This window comes from Carettochelys insculpta, chromosome 5 (genome assembly GCF_033958435.1).
Source record: "Carettochelys insculpta isolate YL-2023 chromosome 5, ASM3395843v1, whole genome shotgun sequence".
NCBI classification, from domain to species: domain Eukaryota; kingdom Metazoa; phylum Chordata; order Testudines; family Carettochelyidae; genus Carettochelys; species Carettochelys insculpta.
Genome location: NC_134141.1, coordinates 92,742,658 through 92,770,087, shown reverse-complemented (window position 1 = coordinate 92,770,087; position 27,430 = coordinate 92,742,658). Strand labels below are relative to the sequence as shown.

General features: G+C 43.9%; 1 protein-coding gene across 1 annotated transcript in view; it reads left to right on the top strand.

Moving 5' to 3' along the window:
* The window catches only part of ZSWIM6 (zinc finger SWIM-type containing 6), a 170,488-nt gene that overhangs the window by 126,192 nt on the left and 16,866 nt on the right, over positions 1-27,430 (top strand). Inside the window, exons 5-10 of the mRNA XM_074995537.1 lie at positions 269-448; positions 2,388-2,564; positions 2,824-2,970; positions 6,891-7,037; positions 14,598-14,858; positions 18,390-18,525. Coding sequence (XP_074851638.1) covers positions 269-448; positions 2,388-2,564; positions 2,824-2,970; positions 6,891-7,037; positions 14,598-14,858; positions 18,390-18,525 — 1,048 coding nt within the window. The remainder of the gene's footprint in view (positions 1-268; positions 449-2,387; positions 2,565-2,823; positions 2,971-6,890; positions 7,038-14,597; positions 14,859-18,389; positions 18,526-27,430) is intronic.

Below are 27,430 nucleotides of genomic sequence, written 5' to 3'. Positions count from 1 at the left end.
TGTTGAATTTCAGTAGAAAGTTGCTATATTCTAATAATGTTATTTGGGACGGTTGAAAAAGGGCTGCATTAATTCCATTTTGCTGAATCAGGAACTCATTGTCTTCTAGCATTAGACAACATTTGGAGGCTAGCAGTGTGGCTTTGCAGGGGGGAAAACAGACCATATTAAAATACCATCTGGTAAAACTCCATAGGCTTTTAAAATTAGCCATTGGCTGTTGCTCTCTGAATAGAAAAGATAATTGTGCATTTTTTAAAAAAATCAGGTGCTCTGTGGATGTGCATAGTTTTGAATCCTCACTGCAAGTTGGAACAGAAGGCCAGTTGGCTAAAACAGCTGAAAAAATGGAACGGAGTGGATGTTTGTCCCTGGGAAGATGGAAACCATGGAAACGAGCTGCCCAATTTAACCAATGCTTTGCCTCAGGGTGCAAATGCTAACCAAGGTGAGTCTGAACAGGTGCACTAATTGTAACATATGCTATAACCGATATATGAATATATCCCTGCAAAATTCTATTTTCTTTCCTAGGACAAGTAACTTTCTCTGTTTTGGGGGTGGGATTGGGATGGACGAGTATCAAGTAAAGGGAGGATAAATACATTTCTGTAATGATAGTTTTGCAAGGAATATTGGGGGGGAGGGGAGCTGTTAAATGGATTTACTTAGTAACATATTTGAACACAGAGGCATCCTAAAATGTTTCCATCCATTTTTGGTTTTAAAAAGTTAGTCTTATCTATTCTGTGTTTAGCTGTATTGAGGTTAATTTCGTGAATTGTACTGAAAGTTCATCATCTCTGCTTGCTCTTTAAGCTGTTGTCACTGTTGGTGTGCTTTTCTGAACTAGATGTTTTCTTCAGTTGTGAAGCTTTCAGTATCTATTTAAAGAGACCCTATTGAAATCAGATGTGTTAAAATGAAGCATCTATTTGTGGGATCAACCATGTGGTTAACACTCAGCATTGACACGAGATCCCCGGTTCTATTCCTGGCACTGGGACTGTTGCAGAGGCAAGACACTCTTCTTGAACAGGGGAGGAGCCTTGTTGCTCTGCAGCAGTCCCTATGGTTAATCTAGGAGAGACGGTCAGCTTTGAAAAATGTCCCTTCCAGCCTTCCTTGGGCAAAGGATGCTGCTTTGCTAAGGACCAAGGTAGCACAAATGTTCTCCATGTGTACGAGACCTCTATTAATATAAAAAGATAATCTCGCAATACAGAACCATGGCTCTGGGAAGCCTCGTGTCTACAATATTTGAAACACATGTTGATTCAATATTTTTATGAAAACCAAAATTTAATGCCTGTGCAAGAAAAAGATAAAAGCGTGAACTGGAGAGGCATCTCTCATGAATCAATTGCAATCTCTTGAAAGAGAACCTGTGAAGGGAATTGTCAGATTTCATTCAGTTCCAGATTAGCTTTTAATCTCTACTTGTAGCCAGGAAAAATGGGCCAGGCAGATGGGGGTGGGGAGGACAGCCTTCAGCACATAACACCCTACAAAGTTTTTTATTGGTGTATTTCCTAACATTCAGCCCAACTTCTTATGCTACTTTCAGCTCTGACCAGCATCATGGCAGCAATGGGATTCTGGTGCCATGTGGCATTTTTCAGTACAAATTCAGATCAGCACTGTAATTTTTAGTATCATGTATTTTGAACTAGATTGAGAAGTCCTGTGGCACCTTAGACTAAGACATTTTGGAGCATAAGCTTTCGTGGGCAAAGACCCACTTCATCAGATGCAATTTGCAGGTCTTTGCCCATGAAAGCTGATGCTCCAACATACCTATTAGGCTATAAGGTGCCACAGGACTTCTTGTTGCTTTTTCAGATACAGACTAAAATGGCTACCCCTCTGATACTTAGAACCACACATTGTCACTTTAAAAACAAAATAAAAAGCAAGACCTGTCTGAATTCTCCTCCAGTATGCTGCCTGTAGTTCAGCAGAGTTATGTGGCTGAAGTGACATTGTAGAAGCTAATGATACCGGACCCCCCCAGGCCTGAAGAAGAAAGGGGGAGTGTGATGAATGGCCTTTTAATCAGGCTAGTAGGGGTGTTCAATATGCATTGCTAAAATAGAAGGTGATTTGATAGCTGTCTTTACAAAGCACTGTTTAGCATTAGTTTAATGACTGTAGATCTTTGTTTTCCCTCTTGAAGGAAAAGTGAATAAGTGAAATAAATGTCATCTGATTTATCTAGTATTTAGTATGTGGACTATGTCATCTGTGGTTTACTACTTGAGGAGACAGGGTACCACAAGTGTGAGGGGATGAATGAGACAGGAAGACTGAAAAACAGCGTGAATGATTTATTCAAAAGTGAATAAATAAAAGTGGGTGACAGCTTTCTGTATGTGTGAAAATGACAGATTCATCAAACAGACCGCATCGGACAGTGTTCACTCGAGCTATCGAGGCATGCGATCTCCACTGGCAGGACAGCCACTTACAGCACATTATCAGCAGCGACTTATACACCAACTACTGTTACCATGACGACACTGAAAACTCGCTCTTTGACTCTCACGGGTGGCCCCTCTGGCATGGTAAGTGGCTAAACCGGAAAGACGTTTCCATGACTTGCTGCTTTGTTCAGTTTCTATGGCATTATTTTTGGGGGGTGATGGGAAGATGAATAGAAGGCCTGGAAATAGGAACAGAGCTTCCCTTCAAATGTTCATTCAGAAATAACCTTTTAAGTCCCTTCACGTAGCTTATAAATAAATAAATAACCTTTCAAGCTGCATAATAAAAAAGAGGGGCCTGCAAGTATTTTTTTTTTCCCAATTATCTTCTCTGTTTTAGAACATGTTCCTACAGCCTGTGCAAGGGTTGATGCATTACGATCTCATGGATACCCAAGAGAAGCACTGAGGCTAGCAATAGCTATTGTTAATACACTAAGAAGACAGCAGCAGAAACAGCTGGACATGTTCCGGACTCAGAAGAAAGGTAAATGTCAGGCGAAAGAGAAGGGCAAAGGATATTACAAGGGTGACCAGAAAACTGGTATGGAGTTTTGCATGTAAAAGGTGTATAAAAAGCTAAAGAATTGGGAGGTGGCTTCTAGTAACTCTCCATTACCAATTTAGTTGGCCATTTAGAAGTGTCATGTTTTGGATGGCTAAGCCTTTTATCAGATTGAAAGCTCTTTAGGGCAAGGGACCGTATCTTCCTGTCTCTCTTTGTAATGATCTTAGTGTAAGAAAATCCTGATCAGGAAATTCAGACAAATCACAATACCAATATTGCTTTTGTGTTATTTTTTTAAAAAATTGAGCATTTTGTGTGTGATTTGAGCTTTTTATTTATTCATTCATTCATTTATTTATTTATTTTTGGACAGAGGGAGGAAGTTGGGGAGAGTTGTTAGTTTGTCCCTTTTTCCCCCAGAAAATTTCAGCTTCAACAATGTATATTTGAGATAGGATAACAAAATAATTGAAGAAATATCTAGTGTAGAATGAGTCTCTCAAAATAAGTTTTAGTGCTTGTGAAGGATGCTGAATTAATGTTACTGGAAAGAATTTGTCTAAGCACTGCTGTTGTCTCTAATGTAATTTTGCACTGTCCCACACAACGTTACCTCATCCTTATTTTTAAAGGAGTTGTCTCATAAGGGTCCAGCCTCCAAAAGGCCTGTTTGGTCCTTGACCGCTCAAATTAATCTGAGTTGAAAGTTAGAGGTAATGGTGTGGCTTGGGCCTGAACAGGCTACTGCGTATACAGGGAGGAGAGGGGTGGTTTTGTTATGGAACAGCAATAGAAACTGGAAATCTGAGTTCCATTCTCAGGTCTTCCAAGGAATCCTGTGTTTTAAGGCGTTTTTTAGACCCTTTATCTACATTTTTGTTTGCCTGTCCACCTGTGCATGGTGAATGCTGATACCTGTGTGCAATCATGTGTTTTTAAACTTTTAAAGCAGGTGAAGGTGTTAGTACAAAAAAAAAAAAAAAACATGTGAAGGTATAAGAGAAGCCTGGGTAGACACTTGGCTGAAAAAGTAAACCTTCAGTTGCAGTGTGCCATCAGTTTCCCTCACTGTAAAACCAGGCTAACGGTACTTGTTGATCTTTGATGGGCTCTGTGAAAGTATATTCATTAATGTTTGTGCAGTATTTTGACAGGCTTAGATAAAAAGCTCTGTATGAGCAAATAACTGTTACTATTACTTGTCATAATTTTCAGTGAGATTTTACCATGTAGCACATGTTCACTCACCATCCCCTGGCTTTGTCATTTTCCATACTGAGATAAAGGGTGCAGGTGTGTGTGTGTGTGTGTGTGTGTGAAAGAGAGAGAGAGAGGGAGAGTGCACATCAGTGTTGCTATGTGGAGAATCTGCTGGTGGTCTGCAGGCAGCTGACTAGTCACATGCTACTAGTGTTTTTCATTTCCAGCTGCTAAATTGCCCAACTAGACAGCTAAAATATACTAAATTATTTTCTAACGTGTTTTCCATGGAAGCAATTCTGCAGTTGCCATAGGGATGTTGTTGTTGTCCGTGAGACAGTTGCTCCAACTGTGGTCCGTCCTGCGTAAGAACAGCTGAGAACACTGTTTTACTTTGAGGTGTTTTATTTTTTTACATTGTAACTCTTGGGGTTTTTTCCCTTTGGGGTTTTTATGTAATATTTCAGAGCACTGAAGAATGTGCTAGACATCGTTCATAAGTGCAAGAGAAGACTTGACTCCTGCCCTTAGTTTTGTTTTATGTCCCTGTCACACAGACACCAGATTTATGTAGGTTTATTCATGATGAAGTAGTGTCATTGATGCCAGTGGGTTTGTTCAAATAGAATTCTAGGACTCTAAAGGACCTTGAGAGGTCATCTAGTCCAGGCCCCTGCACATTGGGCAGGATTAAGCATTCTCTAGACCAGTATTTCTTAAACTATGTTCCATGGAACGCTGGTATTCCATGCACAACTCATAGGTGTGCTGTGAGTGTCTGACACTTTTTGATACCATACACTGATGGTATATATTTTCTGTTTTTAAAATGTGATACCATGTTGCTTCTTCATTGGTATTTTACCTGATGAAATTACTTAATTTTGGTTTTTGTTTGTTTGTTGGGGGGTGAGGGGGGTCTGACAACAACTTTTTTTTTTTTTTTTTAAGAAAATGTTCATAGGTGTTCCACATAAAAATATTGTTTGGTTTTCCCATGGTCTCAGAAAGTTTAGAAAACATTGATCTAGACCATCTCTGAAAAGTGTTTTTTGTCCACAACCTCCTTAGGCAATTTACTCCAAAGCTGTCATGTCCCCCTCAATTGTCTTTTCTCCAGATCAAAACAGTTTTTTAAAACTTCCCCCATAGATTGTTTTCTTGATCTTTAATCATTTTGTTGCGCTTCTCTGGACTTTCTCGAATTTGTCCACCTATTTCCCAATATATAGCACTCAGAACTGGACAAGATAGCCCAGCTGAAGTAGAGCAGCATAGAGTAGAGTAGTGGAATTATCATACTTCTTGTGTCTTGTTTACAACATTCCTGCTAATACATCCTACATGAGTTGAGTTAAATGCGTGGATGCTTGATTGGAGGATTGAAGCCTTTGATTGTTGCGATACGGCAAGTGAAGATCATAAATAGAGTAAAAAATAGGTATAATCAAGTACAAGGTTGTCATTCAGGGGTCAGAATGTTGGCAAGTGGAATCCTTGATTGTTACAGTAATCTTTTTATGGTTTAATGTATACTTTCACACACACTACTTGTTCGTGGAACAAATGTTTTATTTTAGGTAGGTTTTTTTTGTTATGTTTTTGGTTTTTTGATAGCATATTATTGATTACTCTAAAGAGATGATGCTTTTCTGGTGAAATAGAACAGGGCAAGTTGCATCTGCAAGGGTATTTGGAGTGGAGAAATAGAGCACAATTATTACACTGCGTGAGGGTTTGGGTTTTTGTTTTTTTTTTTTGTTTAATACAGTTACATTTTTTTTTGCACCGGTATGGCCTCTAATCTCACGTGTTTACACAGTACGTACATGTCCAGGGGAAATGTAAGTTTAGAATTGCAATCAAAAGGAAGCTACTGTCATGGGAATGTTGCTTGCAGAAAAGGAATTTGGGGACCCTATAACCTCTATTATCACAGCTGTATTTCCTTCAGTTCTCTGTGCTAAACAATAATTTTTTTTTTCATGCTCTGATTGATTGATAGTTGACAGCTATGAAACAAAGTATCCATGGAGGAATTTGTTGCCTTGAATTTAAGAATGACAAGAAACCACACTTGGTCAATTTAAAGGGCAGGTTTTTTTTCTTTCCTACAATACCTAATTTAAACCCATGACTATTTTTTTAAAAGAAGCTGTCATCCTGAGTTTATTACTTTAATAAATATTTAGATGCAAGATAAGCTCATATTTTATTTATAAAAATGGAACACTTCAAATGTTTTTATTATTTCTCTCAGCTCTATCAGATTCACTTAGAATGTAAAAATGCTGTTGCACTGTTTCTGGATTATGAAGCTGTAACAGCCATTTATTTCACAGAAGTGTTTCCTCTTTACTACAACGTTCCAGCTATGGTGCTTCCTCCCTTTCCCCCACTCAGAGGACTACATGGCTATCAAGTAACAGTTTTCATTCCTAGTGTCTTTTTGGTACTTCTGACCCATGGTGCAACCCTCTGGAGCATGCGGAAAATAGAGCAGCATGAGATCTTCGATTTCCTTTACATGTCTATAAGGGACGGCAAGAAGCAGAACAGAACTAAATGGAATACTTAACATCAAACATTGTGAATTCTATGGATGTTGGACAGAGTTCTTGGGAAAATGTCTTGTTTTTAGTGTTAATTGCTAAAACTCAACTATCTTTTTATGTTTCTCTAACATTACTTATTTATAGAACTCCTCCACAAAGGAGTAACCTCAATAACTAATCTTGAAGGCTGGGTGGGGCACCCATTGGATCCAGTTGGCACCCTCTTCAGTAGCCTTATGGAAGCCTGCAGGGTGGATGATGAAAGCTTCCATGGCTTCCCAGACTTCACAGGTAAAATTGCTTTTGTTTTATGTTGTAAAGCAGTAGGGAGCTTCCATTCAGTTCTTTATGCAACTGTCTCAGCTACACATATAGACTGGGCATATTAAGGTTGCAGTAGGTAAGAATGAGAGTTCTTCTTCGAGTGTTCCCCATGAGTGCTCCACAATAGGTGTCGGGCTCGCCCAGCGCCGCAGATCGGAAATCTTCCAGCAGTTTCTCCTGGATTGCGCATGTGCCGGTGCGTGCCGCCCCCCTGCACGCCCCTGGCCGCGTGCACGATCCGGTCCCCGCCAGTTCCTTCTCAACTGCCATCGGCTGCAGACGGACTCAACTCAGGCTAAGGCCAGAGTCAGTTTACTTAGTGTTTTTTTTCCACGTGTAATTTGTTCTTTTTCGGTTATTAAACAAAAAAAAAAAGAAAGAAGAGAGAAAGCAAAGACAAAGAGAATACCAGCAAAAAGGAAAAAGGGAGGAGCGGAGAAGAACAGAGCGGACGTGAGAGGCCATTAGGCCTCCCGCTGCCGCAGGCTGGTGATCACTCTTTGAGGAGGAAAGGCACGGATTAAGTGCTAAGTACCCTCTTAACAATAAAGGACTCACCACAATGGCCTCTTCAGGTTTTACACAGCGTGAGTCATGCTGTGAAGCTATGCCGGCCTCCGTGGGGCATAGCGAAGGCATCTGACGCCTGCGGGAATTGCAGGCTACCCGGCCACGTTCTCACTGTGCTCTGACCTCCCCCCCCCAGTGCAGAAACAGAGGAGACTCTCCCTGGCTCAATCCTTGCCGTGCATCTGCAGCGAGCAGGACGAGCGGAGCACACAGCTACCGGCCGCATACTCAGGCGGCGGCACAGACCCCCGCGGCACCAGTGGTGCAGGGGTGCCAGGCACGGAGCCTGCAGGCACCGGAGGGGGATACCCACGCAGCACCGCAGCTGACAGTGCCGAGCGCGGTGCTAACAGCGGGGCCGAGATTCCCGGCAGCGGAGGGGGCAGTGCCGGCCCCGCAGCAGAGGGGCAAGGCAACATCAAAAACCCGGCACGGCAGTCCATTTCTGGACAGGGCTGCGCTGCTGTTAGCACCAAGCCCTCCCCCTGTGATACACACGCCGCACCGAAGGCCTGTGTCTCCACCGGCCCATCAGGGGGAGGAAAAAAAAAAAAAAACCGCCTTCTCCGTTCCTCCAACCGATGTCACCACGGCTTGGGCCACCTTCACCATTTTCTGGGATTGGATCCCCCTGGAGTACTGTCACAAGCCAGTTTCATCTCTATCGGTGTCACCGCGGAGGTCTCGCTCTCCCAGACATTGGGGGTACACACCCCATGAGTGGTCCAGGTCTCCATCTCCGGACCCTTGCCATGCTGCCATGGTCGTCCCTATCAGGCTGGACACAGACAAACCACAGGCCTGCACCCAGGGGCAGGTCCCCACCCCCGGCTGCTCAATACCCCCATGGGCGCTCCCGATCGGGGACAGAAACACAGTTGTCTCAAGGGGAATTAAATTTAGAACCCCGAGACTTTCCTTCACAATCCTCCAGCGAGCAAGTGTGTCATCGCCCACGGGAACCCGAGGGTTCAAGGGAGGTTTACCTTAGGGGTTCCTCCTCATCCTCCCCAGACGAGGCCATGGCCCCCGGGGATGTCTCTCCCCAGGATGACCTTAAACAGTTTCAGGAGCTGTTTTAAAGGGTGGCTTTCATGCATGACATTTAAACGGCAGAGGTGCAGGAGAAACATCACAAACTCCTGAAAAATCTGAGACCCCCGGCTTCATCCAAAATTGCTGTTCCGCTGGATGAAGCCATTCTGGAGTCAGCCATTACTATATGGCAGACTCCGGCCTCTGTTCCGCCTACGAATGGGAGAGCGGTTAAGAAATACTTCGTCCCAGCAGAGGGCATGAAGTTCCTCTTCAGTCACCCACAACCAAATTCTTTGGTGGTCGGGTCGTCCCAGCAGAGGTCAAAGGCTTCTCAGTACAAATCGGGGGATCAGACAAAGATGCTAAGAAGCTAGAGCTGTTTGGCAGGAAGGTATATTCCTCTCCTATCCTGCTATTGAGAATGGCAAATTATGGGCACACCTAGCAAACAATAATTTTGATAATTACTCCGGGCTTACTCCCCTCATGGATTCACTCCCGGAAGACAAAAAGCCGGTGTTAAAGGCGATTGTTCAAGAGGGCTATGCAGCATCGCGGACGGGAGTCCAGATTGCCCTGGACGTGGCGGACACAGCGGCACGCTCAACGGCTACAGCAGTGGTCATGCATAGAGAATCCTGGCCCTAGACATCGGGTATCTCGAGGGACCTACAGGCGAAGATCGTGGACCTTCCCTTTGATACACAAAAGCTGTTTTGCAGACTCAACCGACTCGGTCCCTTACTCCGGTAAGGACTCGAGAGCTACACTTAGAAGCTCGGGCATTTATAGTCCCCCATACAGGAGGGAAAATTTTGTCCTCAGCAAAGACGCTACGCTTACAACCACAGCGTGCTCAATATCAACGGGGCTACGGCCACGGGCGCTATCAATAGCGGCAACGGTACAGAACCCCTAGGCAACGTTCTCAACAAAGCCGTATGCCCTCAGGTCAGGCCTCAAAGGCAACAAGTTTGATGGGTATGTCAGGGGCTGCACTATCAATACCCTCGCTCAATGCCACTCTCATCTCATGTGCCATCATCGCCTCAGACCGTTCCACTCCCAATGGCAAAAGATCACCACAGACATATGGGTGCTGGAGATCATAGCCATGGTTGCGCGATCCCCTCCCAGTCGCTTCCACCGACGAAGCCTCCCACCAGGCCTCACCTCAGGGGCGCTGCCACGAGGCGAGGCTCAAGCAGAAGGTGACCCATCTTATGTTCACAAGTGCGGTGGAAAGAGTGCCGGAATAATTCCCGGGGAAGGTTTTTATTCACGCTACTTCCTATCGGAGAAGAAAATGGGACACTGGAGGCCCATCTTAGATCTTCGGGGCCTCAACTGTTACTTGCGCAAGCAACGGTTTCGGATGATCACAGTTGCCTTGATACTCATGGCACTGGACAATGGAGACTGGGTTGTAGCACTTGAGTTATGAGATGCTTACTTTCATATAACAATCCACCCGGCACACAGACGCTTCCTCCGCTTCACGGTCGGCCAGGAGCGCTTCCAGCACAGGGTTCTTCTGTTTGGCCTCTCCTCGGCCCCCAGAGTCTTACCAAAACCCTGGCAGTGGTGTCAGCCTACCTGCACAGACAGGGGGTGTTTATTTTTCCCATATCTGGGCGACTGCCTGCTAAAAGGGACTTCGAAGGCAGAGGTCTCACGCATGATACGCGTCACAGCGGACACGTTTCTTCGCTGGGCCTAGTCATCAACCTCGCAAAGTCAAAGTCCGAACCCACACAACATATAGAGTTCATAGGGGCACGCATAAACTGTATCACAGCAAGGGTGTACCTACCCGACACCCACTTCCACGCAATCAGTTCGCTGGTGCAAGTCATTACATACAGCCCCACGGTGCCGATCTTACCGTGCCTACAGCTGCTGGGCCATATGGCGGCAGCGACGTTTGTGGTACAGAATGCCAGGTTGCACATGCCAAGCCCGTAGCATTGGCTGGCGAGCATTTACAAACCGGCATCCCACACTTTCCACAGGGTGGTGTCGCCCACAACAGAGGTGCGCAGATCCCTGGCATGGTGGGAAAACCCCGAGAATCTGCTAGTGGGGGTGCCTTTTCACCAACCACAAATTTCTATTTTTCTTACTACCGACGCCTCCCACATGGGATGGGGAGCGCACATCGGTGACAGGGTAACGCAAGGGCTGTGGTCCCCTGCAGAACAGACACTGCACATATCCATACTGGAGCTCAGAGCAGTGTTCAATGCCTGCAAACATTTTTGAGATTACCTGCATGGCAAAGTAGTCGGGATTCAATACCGACAATACCTCCACTATGATCTACATCAATCGATAAGGAGGAGCACGATCCCGTGCCCTATGTGCGGAAGCACTCCGATTGTGGAATTGGTGCATTGCCAACAACATAACGTTGAAAGCCTCGTACTTGCTGGGCGCGCACAACGTGAATGCAGACCAGCTGAGCAGGCGCTTTGCAATCACACACGAATGGCAGATCCACTCCGATCTGCTACAGCGCATTTTTCATACATGGGGGTTTCCCCAGATCGATCTGTTTGCCACCCAGTACAAAAAAAAAAAAAAAAGTGTCCCCAGCACTGCTCCAGAGCAGGAGTGGGGCAGGGGTCCCTGGGGGATGCATTCATGTTTTTCATGGAAGGGCTCCCTACTTTACGCGTTTCCCCCACAGTGCTTATTCGCAAGGTCTTGCACAAAGCCAGAAGGGAGAGAGCTCGCACGATACTCATAGTTTCCCTTGCTTCTGCGCATGTCGGACCGCCCACCACTCCCTCTACCGGTGGCGCCGGACTTACTCCCGTGGGCTCAAGGGTCCATAGTGCACCCGCACCCTTAAGGTCTGCACCTACAAGCATGGCTAATCCATGGCTCAGCTCCTTAAAGAGCACATGTACAAAGGGAGCACAACAAGTCCTGGAATGTAGCCGAAGGACCTCCACCAGGAGGACTTACAAGCACAAATGGACTCATTTCACAGCCTGGTGTTCCGCCAAGCAGTTAGCTCCCCTTGACTTTCTTATACCTGTAATATTAGAATACTTATTGGACCTCAAGAGAGGCGGGCTTTCTCTATCCTCGCTGAAGGTCCACCTCGCTGCTATATCAACCTTTTCGGCATACAGAGGAAGGGCCCATGATATTCGCCCATCCTATCATTACCAGGTTCTTGAAGGGGCTGGTAAACCTGTACCCCCCTCGGAAACCGCTTCCACCATCGTGGAATTTGGGCTTGGTGCTCAGCACGCTATCAGGTCCACCTTTTGAACCATTAGCCACAGTTCCCATACGTCTCCTTACGATAAAAACAACCTTCCTCCTTGCAACTATGTCAGCCAGCAGGGTGAGTGAGCTCGCGGCAGTGATGGCAACACCGCACTGCACAGTATTCTCAAAGTAGGCGGTAACCTTAAGGCTGCACCCAGCCTTTGTTCCAAAAAAAAAAAAAAAAAAAAGTCTCTCCCGAGTCCAATCTTAATGAGCCAATAGTTTTACCCTCGTTTTACCCGAAGCCTCACAGCTCCGGCAAGGAGGCACTTCTGCATCTCCTAAATGTGAGGAGGGCGTTGGCCTTCTACACAGACAGAACTAAGTCCTTCTGGAAAACGGACAGGCTTCTAGTCTCTCTCGCTCCTGGGTCAAAAGGAGAAGGTCTCTCTTCCTGGAGAATCTCAAAGCACATTGTGCCCTGTATAACAATGTGCTTCGAACTTCGAAAGACTCCTTTGCTGGCCCCGCCCAGGGCTCACTCCAACAGGGCGGTGGCGGCGTCAACAGCCTTATTCAAGGGCATCGTGTTAACAGACATCTGTAGAGCGGCGACCTGGTCATCCTGTGACACCTTCGCCAAGCATTATGCCCTGCCTTGGGTATTCTGAGAGGATACCCGTCTGTCGACAGCAGTCCTCTCGGGGGCAAGCTGCACATAAACCGATTACCCACCTCCTTACTTGGGTTACTGCTGGGTAGTCACCTATTGTGGAGCATCCACGGGGACCACTCGAAGAAGAAAGAGAAGTTACTCACCTGTAGTAACGATGGTTCTTCGAGATGTGTCCCCGTGGGTGCTCCACCACCCGCCCATCCTCCCCACTTCGGATCTCTGTCTAGTGTTTTTCAGGAGCATCCAAGGCGGTTGGTCAAGGAACTGGCGGGGACCGGCTTGTGCACGCGGCCGGGGGCGCGCAGGGGGGCGGCGCGCGCTGGCGCATGCGCGATCCAAGAGAAACTGCTGGAAGATTTCCGATCTGCGGTGCCGGGCGAGCCCGACACCTATTGTGGAGCACCCACGGGGACACATCTCAAAGAACCATCGTTACTACAGGTGAGTATCTATCAGAAAGTAGAAGACAACTGTATCAATGAGAAGGGAGACTGCTTTTGCGAGAGAGTTTTTACTAGAAAGCATATAATGCAAGTCAAGTTGTTAAAAGTATTTGCTGTATTTACTTTTCCCAATTTAAAATTTTTCCAGAAGTAGAGAGTGCAGAATTAGAAGTTTATTGAAGAAAAGCAAGTTCAACCAAAAACCCTAGACTAATTTTTTAAATATTTTTCCTCAGCCAAATAAAAACCCATTTTTTCCAGAAATGCTGATTCAAAGTGAAATGTTGAAACTGTTTATTTTGAAAGTGTCAAAATAAAACAGATCAACCTGCCAGAAAAAAATTCTGCATGGCTTTTTAGCCAAAACTGTTGGCAAAATTCAAGCCAAATCCATGTGTACAAAAATGCATTTTTCTGCAAATTTACTGTACAGTAAACCCTCAATTTAGTGGACTAATGGGAGGGAAGGGCTGTCCATTAAACCTGGATGTCCGTTAAGTAGGATTCATTATGATCATGTCTACGCTGTCGACAGAGAAACCTCGGCAGTACCTCTTTCGACAGATCACATCTACACATAAATGCAGCTCGAAAGAGCAACCCTCTCTGACAGAGAGCAGCCAGACTACCCAGCCCCCTCTCAACAGAAGAGCTGACTGGAAGCTCTGCAAATAGGGCTGCCCAAAGAACTGGAAGCCCCCTCTGTCAACAAAACACTGTTGACAGAGGCATTTTATCTGATGAGGGAGAGGCATAACACTATGGGCTGAACAGCTGAGTTTTGTTGACAAACTGTGGACAGAGCGCTTTATGCATGTAGATGTTCTGTGAGCTTTGTCGACAAAAGGTCAGTATTGTCGATAGAGGCTGCCCATGTAGATGTAGCCTTTGTGTTTAGTTCTGTAATATAACCCTGTAAAACAGCATGAATTACACCTAGATATTCCATCTTTTTTTTTATTCTTACAGTAATCCCTTAGAAGTAGAATCTAGTATTTATTTGTCCAAAGCAACAAACCTAATCTATTTGCCCCAGATCCCTGAATGGCCCCTTTAAGGATTGAATTCACAACCCTGGGTTTAGCAGGCCAACACTCAAGCCACCAAGCTATCCCTCCCCCTGTGAAAAGACAGGCATTCTTCAAGCTTGAAGTAATCAGCAATGTCTAATATTGGTTTCAGTTAACGCTCATTAAAAATATTATTTACTTCATCCACTATGCCATGTGTTCATAGAGAATGCTCTGCTTTTGAAGCAAATGTTTCCTTAAAGTTCATTGAAGAGGAAGGGTAGTAAAATGCTCAATTTCTTGAGAAACATATAAAATAGACCTAGAATAAGTATTTTTTAACCCGTTAGAAAGATATTTGAAAATAGTTACCAAATCTGTAGTGATTTTATTTATTTATTTATTTATTTATTTATTTTATTCTTTTAGGGGCACCTTTCAAAGTTAGTGAATTAACTTTTTAAAAATTGGTAATTAAAACAGTTAGAAAATTCTAAATATCAGATTGCAGGCCACTTATTGATGAAAATGCTTTGTGATATATCATTCATTATGTAACCCTTTACAGAGAACCTGGGACAGTGCAAATCTCTGGAGTATCAGCACCTGCCTTCACACAAATTCTTAGAAGAAGGGGAATCTTATTTAACGCTGGCTGTGGAAGTAGCGTTGATAGGTCTGGGGCAGCAGCGAATAATGCCAGATGGCTTGTATGCACAAGAGAAGGTTTGTCGAAATGAAGAACAGCTCATTTCTAAGCTACAGGAAATTGAATTGGATGATACACTGGTGAAGATCTTTCGTAAGCAAGCAGTCTTCCTATTAGAAGGTAACTTGAAATACGTATTAACTATTAACAAAGTTGACTTATTTACAGTTTAAGATTTTTTTAGAAGTATAATAGCTCCAATTAAAGATCTTCCTTCAAACCTCTAATTATAAAATCAAATTACTTCAAAATACAGCATCATTGAAAAGGATAAAGCATTAATTGTTCTCTGATAGCAACAGTCTTGAAATTTGAAAAGAACTGGCGCCCTTGTAAATTAACTAAGGTTTTATCACTGTCCAAGATTATATGGCTCAAATGACTCATTTTAAAGCCATTGGTGCAGAAACAAAAATTGCACATTTTGGTTATAGTTCTGATAGAAGTGACATTCATAAGTTCGTAGCCAAACATAAAAAGTATTCATGTTTAGGGTGGATTGTGAAAAATAAACTGATTATTTGTGGCTGAAATTTTGTGGAGAAAAATAACTGTATGTGCATTTCATATCACATGAGTGTCATGACTATGTTATTTGCAACTCTAATAAGTGCTGAAAATGTGCAAAATTGCACACTCATTTACTTGCATGCTTTGAGATGAAGACTTCAGTTTTAAAAAGACCTAAAATATATTGCTTCAGACTCCTTTTTAGTGAGCAGTGTAATGGTTTTTATACTTTGTTGAGTGTTTAAGAGGAAAGGGCTTCAAAGGAAATCCTTGAAATGTAGAAATGTAGGGCCCGAATGGTCCTTAAGAAGTTATCACATCCAGGTTTCTATGCTGAGGTAGGACTACATAACCCTAAACTATCCCCTAGTGGTGTGTGTTTAAACCCTGATACGTATTCAGCAACCTTTCTTGGAAGTCTGTTCCGGCACTCAAGTACTCTCATTGTTAGAAAGCTTTTCCTGCGATCTAATTTAAATCTCCCTTGATGCAGGTCAAACCCATTACTTCTTGTGCTGCCTTCAGTCGACATGGAGAACAATTATTACAGCCCTTACCGTACTTGAAGGCTGTTCTCAGATCTCCCTCAGTTGTCTTTTCTCAAGACTAAATGTGCCAGATTTTTTAACCTATCTTCATAGGTCAGGTTTTCTATTTTTTTTTTTTTTTTTTTTTTTGTTCTCCTCTGGGTTCTCTCCAACTTGTCCACATGTTTCCCAAAGGGCAGTACCCAGAACTTGGACAGCTGAGGTCTTACTGTTACCCCAAACTGAGAGGCTTTTTTGCAACTGCATCACCGGATTGACTCATTCAATTAATTATGTTGCACCAGTGTCTTTTCCAGTAGTACTATCACTTATGCATTTATTCTTCATTTCGTAATTGTACATTTGAATTTTCCTAAATGTGAAGTACTACACTCACTTATCGAGTTTCATCTTGTTGGATTCATTTCAGTCCTCCAAATTGTCAGAGTCATTTTGAAGTCTAATCCTGCCCTCCAAAGTGCTTGCAATCCTTCACAGTGTGGTGTTGTTTGCAGATTTTATAGGCACAGTCCATTATGCAAGTCATTTTAATGAAAATATTGAATAGTACCAGGCCTAGGACTTAACACCTGCACAAACTCACTAGACGAATCCTTGTCTGGCAGCAAACCATTGATAAGATGCTCTTTGAGCCAGTTGTACACTCACCTGATAGTAATTTTATTTAGATTGCATTTCCTTAGTTTACCTGTTAGACCATCATGTGGGAGCTGCCTCAAAAACCTTACTGAAGTCTAGATATATCAAGTATGCCATTTTCCCCCACCAAGTAGACAAGCATCTCTGTCAAAGAAGGAAATTAAATTGGTTTTATGTGATTTGTTTTAGACAAATCTGTGTTGACTATCCCTTATCCAGAATTTTTTCAGGATCATTTTTTTTCACAGCAAAATGAGTGTTTGAGTAGAGTAAAACAGTTTTGCAAAATTTTGTTTAATTGGTTGAAGTGATTTTTTTTTTTTTTTTTTGTTGGAAAATACCCATACTTTTCAAAAAATCTAAGCATTCCTTTTGGGCATTTTTACCAAATAGTTTCAGTTTCTCATCTGTATTTGAAATTGTTTCTGGTTTTAGAAGAGTAAAAAAGAACTCTATTTAGTGAAGCCCAGGTTTTTTTGTTCAGCCTGAAACATAAGTTTTTTTTAAAAAAATTCTCTGCTTGTTTTAGTGAATCAAAAAAATCTGTTGTTTCAGCTCTGGTGGTGATGGCTGTGGGGGAAAAGGGTGAGGGGAAAAATAACTAAATGTGGGTGTAAAATTCACTGCCCCAGAACAATGAGGGAAAAAATCTTTCCATACAGATAGTTCAGTAAAATTGAAAAATACTGTGAATGAAAGATTACACATGAGAATCCAGTACAATTTTGAGGCTACACTAAATCCCAGCATCTGACCAGCCAAACAGGAGCCAGAATTCTTGCCAGCTGTTTCTGGAGTTTTCTCCCCTCCTCATCCCTTATGCCTGTGAAACAGCAAACTGGCCTCTGAAGGTAGTAACAGGAGATCTGCCAGGATCTGTGGCAGACATAGTTTGTGTACTTCCTTTACGTCCTTCCAATCGCTTGCACTTCTGAACATTGGAATTACACCATTTACTTAGTGTTGTGACCTTGTGTGATGGAGTAGCATCTCAAGCGTTCCCTGGTGACTGTTATACATTTTGTAAATGAAAGGATAGGCTTTCAGATAATTGTTTCTCTTCGTGATTTCTGAGAGCAATAAGCAAGTGGTCATAGCAGGAATTTTGTAGAGGTTAAATGAATAGCAATATGCTTGTCGAGTGCATAGTTATGAAGAATGGGTAGGCAGTTCTTGCATTATTGTGTGCTGAGAAATCCTGACTGCAAAGAATTCAGTACATTCAAACAATGTAGGCACAACCAGAGTCAGCATATAAAGAAAACCTGCAGTGATTTAAAATTATAATCACATCAGTTGAGTGCGTCTTCAATTTTTTGTTTGGTTTAACTGTAAGTCCTCAGTGTTGCTGTGTCATGATTTTTTTTATCATGAGTCTTGTGATATTTGGCATCTGTTCGTTAGAAACTGATGTTTTGGGGACTTAGTGTAAAATGTGTTCCAGTCTTCTTTTGCTGCTGCTCAAGAAGTGTTAGATGTTTAAACAAAATTTGAACAGTAACTTCTTCCATGTCATTCAGCTATTGGGGAGGCTCCATTCTCGGTGTAAAACATGTACTTTTCTTTAATATGGCTACTGCCTAAAGTAACGTCACTTAAACGATAGATTTTAAAGATAGACTTGAGGAAAAAAGATTTTAAATTAATCTCTAAATTGAGAAGAGGTCTGTGACCTCTGACTTTTCCGAAAAGTCCAACAGGATTCCTCTTCTTTTATGTTTTTATCTACCACTGGCATGCAAGAGCTTGAGTCTGATTATATGTAAGTCCCTCAGCATCCTAGGGCTATTGGAATATTTTCCCCTTTTGTTGGGCATTTCTCTTTCTGGGTACAATACCAGTTTATAATTTAAACACTTTTTTTTTTTTTTTTTATTAAAGGTCCAAAGGTGGTGGTGTTATTTTTAACAATCTGTAAAATATGTCCCTCCCCACCCCTCTCTCTTTCTCACAGCTGGACCATATAGTGGTTTAGGTGAAATCATCCATCGAGAGAGTGTTCCAATGCACACATTTGCCAAGTATCTCTTCACCTCTCTCCTACCTCATGATGCTGAATTGGCATACAAAACTGCACTGAGAGCCATGCGGTACGTATTCAGACCTCAGCTAGAAAAAGAGAAGCAGAATTCCAAGTCAGAAAAATTTTTTGTAAACTGATTAACCTATGAGAAGGCAGGTCTGGTGGCTGAAGAGAGGAAGTCAGACCTCTCTTCTGCTACCAGATCTGTTACGCTTAAGACAACTTACTTTAATCTATATGCCTCAGGTTTTTCATCCATAAAGGCAATCATAACTATTCATATTAATTACTTACTTCAGTGGTGTTGGGTTAAATCAGTTATTTGTAAAGTGCATTGACATTCCCACTCTTGCTGCAGTGATTGCTCCAATGAGTGATGCAATCATGGCATCCCTCTTGCTGATGTGGATGCTGTGTGAAAGGTAATTGTGGGGTTCATGACTCAAATTGCTTCAAGTTACTTCACCATTGAAGTTGGCAGGTGACAGGACCTTCTTCTGTGTATTTTGTTCTGCAGGGCTGTTTGTTCTCCCCAGGCCCTTTTATTGTTTGACAAATTCACTCCATGGAGTCGATTTAAAAATACAGTTTTTTAAGGAAAATAATGGTGTGTCGTACTCCAGACCAACAAGAAGCCCTGAGGCACCTTATAGGCTAACAGATATTTTGGAGCATAAGCTTTCGTGGGTAAAGACCCACTTCATCAGATGCATGAGTGCAGACCAGGTTTCTTTACATGGTATTGAGGCAGACAAAAAAACTTGTACGCATCCAGACAGATGATAGGACTGAAATTTGGAATAAATTGGATTCCAGGCTGCAAAAAGCATCTGAAGGACCAATATCCAAGCTACTTTTAGTATTTGCAGAAAGTGCATGCCTAAGGATGTGCTCAGTTTGCTTTGGGTTTACCTCTCAGTACAGCTGTGTGTGAATGGGCTGAATGGATAGTCTCCATTCGAGTGCAGTGCAATAATGGGCCCTATCTGGATTGTCATGGATTCAGTGCTACCTAGAAATATGCTACTGCAAACAAAACCTATGAAGAAATTTAAGCACTGATCCTTTCTGTAGACTCTATAAAGAGGCAATTCTTGGGTCATAAAAATACAGCTCTAGTACTGATGTGGTGCTCCTGGTCTCTGGATCTGAGATTGGGAGAGTTGCTGCACGTTGTTGAGGGCCAAAACATCTAAAGAAGGAGTAGTGAGTCACTTCAGCAATCTGCACAACTGGTTAACTATCGCTTGGGACATGGTTTAGAGAAGTCTGACATAGTAAGTAATTGCTTGCTGAAGCTAGTTCCAGAGCACACAAGAAGAGAGGATACCTTTGAGTTAGTCCCATGCAATATTTTGTTTGCAGAAGTGAAACAAAGTTGGGAACAAAGAAGAGTGTAAGTGACAGGCTGCAAGAATTTACTTTAGTCAAAAAGATATTCTTCAAAATGTGTTATTAGAAAGGATAATGACCTAGGATCAGTAATTCTAGGTTGGGGATTGGAGTATCTTAGAAATTGTCATACAAATATTCAGACAGAAATGGATGCATTCTCATTTGTCACTGAATTTCAGTCTTAGTTTGTAAGCTTTTCAGAGCAGGCACTGTCTCTTCTTTGTACGGCGCCTAGTTCAATAAGGCTGTGATTCTGATGGGGGCCGCCGGACATTACTACAATACAAATAGTTTAATACTAATCAGAAGTATGAAGTCTGTGCAAGAACCACTAGGAATGTATTTTATCCTAAGTCTTCTGTCTAGGTAAAGTACTCTGGTACTTAACCACTTAAAAAAAGAGAGATTCTGGGTTCAATATGATGGGATCTCAGTGTGCTTGTCCTTTCAACAGTATTTCATTCCACCCCGCTGTACTTACTAGTGCACTCATACTATTTACTCCCCATCCCTGCTTTACTACGCTCCTCCTGTGGGTGAAGAAAAGCGTCTCCTTCCAGAGAATTCCCTTTTGTCAGGCCCTGTCATCTCTTGTTTTTGTTTTTAATTATTTTCTCTCTTTTGTCTCCTGCTTGTTCTCCCTTGAACTTTCTCCCTGTGCTCTTTGATCTGTGGGCTGATTAGGTCATTCCTTATCCAGCACCAGTCTAGTCTGGTAATCAGGAACTCCATTCCTTAATCAGGTCCCAACTGGGGCCCAATTGGTTAAACAATGACCAGGGTACAGGTTGAGCTACTGATTACCAGTGCTCTGTCAGAGATAGTAATGTTCTTTAATTCCCAGGAAGCCAAATCAGGCAGTACGATGTTAACTAGCTGGTACATTTAAAGACAGCTGTACAAATACAAATAGATTAGCTCAGTTTAGAGGGAACAAGCCAGAAGTACTTTGCAAAAGAAAATCATTTTTGCTGTGTCTACACGGGAGCCCTCATTTGAAAGGTTAAAAATTGAATGACAGCAATCAAAATCTAGCCTTTCAGGAGTGCACGACTACACAGCAAAAGCAGATCAAAGGTTCAATCCGTGCTTTCGAAAGACCACTCTGTTCTTTTGAAAGGGAGCGTCCACATGGCAACATTCTCTCTTTCGAAGGAACAGAGCTAGAGATGCCATGGACAGGGTTGCATGGCTGCCAAGCCCTTCCGGGGCCCGCAGGCAGCCGCTTCCTTAAAGGGCCCCTCCCAAACATCACCGCCCTGCACAAGCCAAGGCCTGCGGAGCTACCCAAGCCAAGCAGAACCTGGCACTCAGCAGCTTGGACAATGAGCATCTGCTCCTGGCTTTAAATGCAGATGTCGAGAACACGGTGCTACAGCTCCTTTGCACGGTCATCGAGGCCACCTCCTCCTCCTCGGGAGTCTGACCAGCTCCCCCAGGGACATGGAGCTCTCCACCCCAGCCTGGATCCCGCCCCCAGATGCCCCAGTGTCTGTGGAGCCATCCCAGCAGCTTGGACTGGTCTGAGCGGCTGCTTCTGGGGCAATGGGACAATGCCAGATGGCTGTGGAGCTTCCGCATGAGCAGGGAGACCTTCAGGAGCTCTGCCACTGGCTCGCCCCCACACTGAGCCACCAGGACACCACCATGCAGCCTGCTGTCCCCCTCAAGAAGCAGGTTGCTATAGCAATCTGGAAACTGGCCACCTTGGACAGTTACCACTCAGTGGAGCATCAGTTTGGGGTGTGCAAGGCCACCATTGGAGCTGTCCTCATGGAGGTAAACTAGACCTGGGTCACACACCCACCAAGGGGAGCAAAGAGGGGGCTCCTGGGCAATGGGACCCTCAGCGGCAGGGGGCCGTGAGGGGGCAGGGGTGCAGGGGTTGGGAACTCCCCGCCACACCCTCATGAGAGCGCATGTCCTCCATCCCGTGCAGGTCATCCAGACAATAAATGCGGTGCTCCTCCATTGAGTTGCCCACGTCAGGGGACCTGGGCGCTGCCTTCAGGGGATTCTCACCATTTGGGTTCTTGAACTGTTTTGATGCCCTGGATGGGATGTGCATTCCCATCTGCACCCTGCCGCACAGCATCAGCACTATATTAATCATAAGGGCTACTGCTTGTTAGTCCTCCAGGCCCTGGTGGATCACAAAGGCCAGTTCATGGACATATACATGGGCTGGGCAGGCTGATCACAGGACTTCCAGGTGTTCTGGAATTCTGGCCTGTGCCAGTGTATGGAGGCTGGGGCCTACATCCCCCAGTGGGAACTCCCCATTGGGGATGCCATCATGCCACTGTGCATGGTGGTGGATGCTGTGTACCCTCTATTGCTGTGGCTTGTGTGGCCCTATATTGGCCACCTTGACCCCACCCTGGAGGCCTTCCACCCCCTCCTTCCCCCAACCAGGCCTGCAATGTCGTGGAGCGGGCCTTTGGGTGCGTGAAGGGGCAGTGGTAGTGCCTCTCCTGCCTGGATGTCAGGATGCGCAACATCCTGCTGGTGGTGGGCAGCTGCTGCACTCACCACAACATTGTGGAGGGCAAGGGGGACACCTTCATCCAGGGGTGGGTGGCCGAGTCTGGGCCCGGGTATAAGCAGCCAGATGCTGCTGCCAGTCACCAGGCCAATTTATAGTTGGGGGAGGGGGCTAACCTGGGAGGGGGACAGGGAGGGACCAGAGCTGGGAGAGTCACTCAGGGGTAGGAATAGCAGGCTGAGAGTACTGTTGGCCCTGAGATCCTCTCCCTCCCCAGGTTCAGGATCTGTGGTGGGGCTGGGGTGGGGTAGAAAGCACTAGCACATAGGGCATGGGATGGGGGGTTGACTGAAGGGTGCGGTGGGGGACTCGGCGGGGAGTGCAGCATGGTGGGCCAGGAGGCGGGCCACATTGCCCATGTGCACCTGGAGGGTCTCATGTATGCCCTCCAGGTGGGACTGTAGGTGGTCCCAGGCCTACATCCACCAGGCCAGGACAGCCTCCTCCAGCCAGAGGCATTGCTATGCCACGTCGGCATGTCGGAGGCTGCCAGTGTCCTCCCCCAAACACCACTGCACTCTCCAGCTGCAGGCCCAGCATGGTGGAGCTGCTGGAGGCTCCTGGCCCCTCTCCGCCACCTCCAGGAGGCTCTTTGACATCACAGAGGGCACAGGACTCTGTGGGACCTCAAATGGTGCAGGTGAAAGGAGAAAAGGACAGCGTTACAGTCCCTGATCAGGAACCTCAGGGCCCTGCCCTTGGGGACAACACTGCCCTCCGGCTGGCCAGCACCATGGCAGACTCCTCTTTTGAAAGAGCTGGCCATGGAGCATCGACACGTACCTTCTTTTGAAAAAGATTTTTGAAAGGGGGTGCTTTTCCTAATACAGGACAGGGATCCAGATTTAGAAGCCTGAGCCGCGTTCCTCCAATTTCCTTTGGAAAGAGCACATTGTTCATGTAAACATTCCTTCCGCTCTTTCGAAAGAGGACCTTGTATTTTCAAAAGTAAGTGGCCCGTGTAGACACAGCTTTTGTGTATTATTGCATTTCCTTGCAGCTGTCAGATAAATTGGAAAAAAAAAAACCTATTCATATCAATGCGTTTGAACTATCAAAAAGTGTTTGATAGAGTCTTTCAAAAGATGCTAATGAAGCTAAGTGGTTGAAAGATGAATTCTGAAACTTCTGCCATAGATTGGAAGCTGGCTAAGAGAAAGAATGGAATATGATTAACTGGTCCATTTTTAACATGAAATGAAGATAATAGTGGGACGCCCAACGATTCATATTAGCAGTGGTGCTTTTATAAATTTATTAACAATCTGGAGAATGGTACAAACTATAAAATGGCAAGAGTTGCAGATGACAAAAATTGAGGTTGAAGAAGCCAGGAATGACAGGAGGCTGTAGTTAAACCAGATGTCTGCTCAACTCTGACAAATAAAACTCAGTGTGTGTGAGTAAAAATCTCAATTACTTATACCCAATTCTGAGTCCTAAACTAAGGCCTGGTCTACAGTACAGATTTAGTTTGACATAAGTTGCCTTAATCTATCTAAATATGTCAGTGTATGCACTACAGCCTTTTCCCCCCTGGTATAAGTGCCTTGCTATCCTGCTATAATAACTCACCTCCCCAAGAGGTGCAGGGCTTGTGTCGGTGTAGTTAGGGTGACTCGGTGTCTGTGTAGACACTGCATTGTTTATGTTGTCTGTCATTCTTGTCAATTTCACACACTGACGAAGCCCAGAGCCAGTGGTAACCTCCAGCTAGAGCCTGGCGGCTGGCTGCCCTTCCTCCCACCAGTCAGTGACATCTGACAATTTGCAACAGTAGTTAGAAAGCTAAACAAATCTGTAGGTTTAGGAAGAGTTTAATATTGAAAATATAGTTGAATCTCCCTGGTCCAGGAACATGCATTGTAGGGACCCAGGCAGCAGGAGGAAGAAGTAGCTCCCTTCTGCCAACGGGAGGAACAGCAGTGCACTCCAAAGGTTTTTCCACAGTGCCTTGGAGCAGGGAGGGGCGTGGAGCCAAATGTGCCCCAGAGTGGGGTGCCAGGTAAGTGCCCCCTCGCCCACCTCCTTCACAAACCCTCCTGACCTCCGTAGTCCGAGAAATTCCTAGGTCCGGCATACCCTGTTTCCCTGGGTTGCCAGATTAAAGAGGTTCAAGTGTATTGTGCTTCCATTATGTGACTCAGTAATGAGTCTGCTTAGCTTGCACGCAGTATTCAGTTCTGGTCACAGCATTTAAAAACACTTATGAGCATTACGTGTGTGTATGTGTGTGCATTTTGGAGTGAGCTCTTGAGTGACTGACGCTGCAACTCACTTAAATGATTTTGGATGTAGTAGCTATATAGTTTAGAGAGGAGAGGGGCCATGGGGAAAGTGACCTGTTGGATGTATATAAAACAGGAAATGGTTCATTCTCTAGTAAATTAGAGATTATGTATTTATTTATTTTTAAATTTTAAATAGAACAAAGGAAATTCAAAAGCATTAGATTTAAGATGGATAAAGCAGGATACCTTTTTGATACAATGCACAGTGAATCTGGTGGAACTCACTGCTACAATCTGCATTGAAGCTAAGTGCTTTCCAAAATGCCAGAAAATCCTAGACATTTGTATAAATATTCCTAAGTAAGTATGATGGGATTTACAAAAGTAATAGTTATAAGTTTCTGAACATAGGAATGAGCTTACTGGGTCAGACCAATGGACCATCTAGCTCAAATCTTTTTCTTACAGTGCCCAGCACCAATGCTTCAGAAGGAAAGAATGGGGCAAGGCACTTCCAAGTGATCCATCTTCTGTCATCTCTGCTTCTGACAGCTGATGGTTTAGGGACACTTAGGTTGTGGCCACACTTGGCCAAAGCTTTGAAATGGCCATACTAATGGCGAAATCAAAGAATACTAATGAGGTGCTGAATTGAATATTCAGCACCTCATTAGCATTCGCATGCTGCTGGCTGTGGCACTTCGAAAGTGCTGCTTTTGAACATGCGCAGTTCGGCACGTCTACATGGGGGTCCTTTTCAAAAGGACCCAGCACATTTTGAAATCCCCTTATTCCTCTCAGCTGAGAATAAAGGGATTTCAAAATGTGCGGGGTCCTTTCAAAAGGGATCCCCATGTAGCCACGCCGAGCTGCGTGCATTCAAAAGCAGCACTTTAGAAGTGCCACAGCTGGCAGGATGCGAATGCTAATGAGGTGCTGAATATTCAGTTCAGTGCCTCATTAGTATTCTTCAGTTTGGCCATTAGCATGACCATTTCAAAGTTTTGGCCAAGTATGGCCACAGCTCTAGAGTGTGAGGTTAATAGTCATTGATGAACCTACCCTTCATCTAATTCTTTTTTTTGAACCCATTTATGCTTTTGCTTTCACCATATCTCCTGGCAATAGGTTCCATAGGTTGACTGTGCATTGTGTGAAGAAGTATTTTCCTGTGTTTTAAACCTGTTGCCTATTAATTTAGTTGGGTGGCCATTAATTCTTGTCTTATGTGAAGGGGTAAATAATGCTTCCCTATTCACTTTCTCCACACCATTTATGATGGGGATTTTTTAAACCTGTCATATATCTGCTTTTAGTTGTCTCTCCCCTTTTTATTTTTTTAAGATGAGCTGTTTCATGTCTTTAATCTCACCACGTGGAAATTATTCATACCTATAATCATTCTTGCTGCCCTTTTATATATCTTTCCAATTCAGAAATGTCTGTTTGAGATGGACAACTGCACAGAGTATTCAAGGTGTGGGAATAACGTGGATTTATGTAGTGGCATTTTGATATTTTCTGTTTGTGTTCCTAACATTAACTTTTTCAGCTGATGCTGCACATTAAGCAGATGTTTTTTACAGAACGATCCACAGTGACTCCAAGATCTTTTGGTCGTGATAATAGCTAATTTAGACCCCATAGTTTTGCATTCGTAGTTGGGGTTACATTTTCATATGTGCATAATTTTGCACTAATCAAATTTGATTTTCATCTACCATTTTGTAGACCCACTTGTGTCAGAACCCTTTTTGTAACTCTTTGTAATCAGCTTTGGTCTTAACTCTCTTGAGTGACTTTGTATCATCTGCAAATTGTGCCATCTCAGTGCTCACCCTCTCTTGCCACCTCACTGTTTACCCTTTTTTACAGATAATTTATGAATATGCTGAACATCTCTGGTCCCGTAATATCCTGGGGGGACACTGCTAATTATCTTTCTCAGCTTTGAAAACTGACAGTTTACTTTGTTTCCTATCTTTTAACCAGTTGCTGATTCATGAGTGGACCTCCCTTGTTATTCCATGACTGCTTGCTTTGCTTAAGAGCCTTTAGTGTGGGACCTTGTCAAAAGTTTTCAGAAAAGTCCAAATATACTATATCAACTGGATCACCATTGTCCATGTTCTTGTTGACGCTCTCAAAGAATTCTAATAGATTGGTGAGGCATGATTTCCCTTTACAAAAGCCATGTTGTCTCTTGCCCAACATACCATGTTTATCTATGTGTCTGATAATTTTGTTCTTTTACTGTGGTTTCAACTGATGTGCCTGGTACTGAAACTAAGTTTACACACCTGTAGTTGCCAGAATCACCTTTGGAGCCTTTTTAAAAATTAAGTATTATATTAGCTACCTTCTAATCATCTGGTACAAAGTCTGATTTAACCAGTAGGTTACGTAGCATAGTTAGTAGCATTGTAGTTTCATATGAGTTCCTTCAGAACTCTTGAGTGACCACCGTCTGACCCTGCTGATTTGCTACTATTTAATATGTCTGTTTATCTGGTCATGAATCAATCACTAATAGCTTAGGATTTAAATTACAGGAGGCTTTCTGATGCCCCAAAATAAAGTTTTAGGAGACTAGACCGGTTGAGATGCAAGTCTACTTCTGTTGCTGCACTGTCACTTCGTACAGTGCTTGCCAGGGATCATTTTTACACCTGAGCTTAAGTTCTTCCTTTCATTTACTCCTTACCTGATGAAAAAATTGAAAAACTAAAGCCCACCATAAAGAGTCAGAATATCTCTCTCCCCAAGCAGTGTACCACATGTTGGATGTATTGGCAAGATCA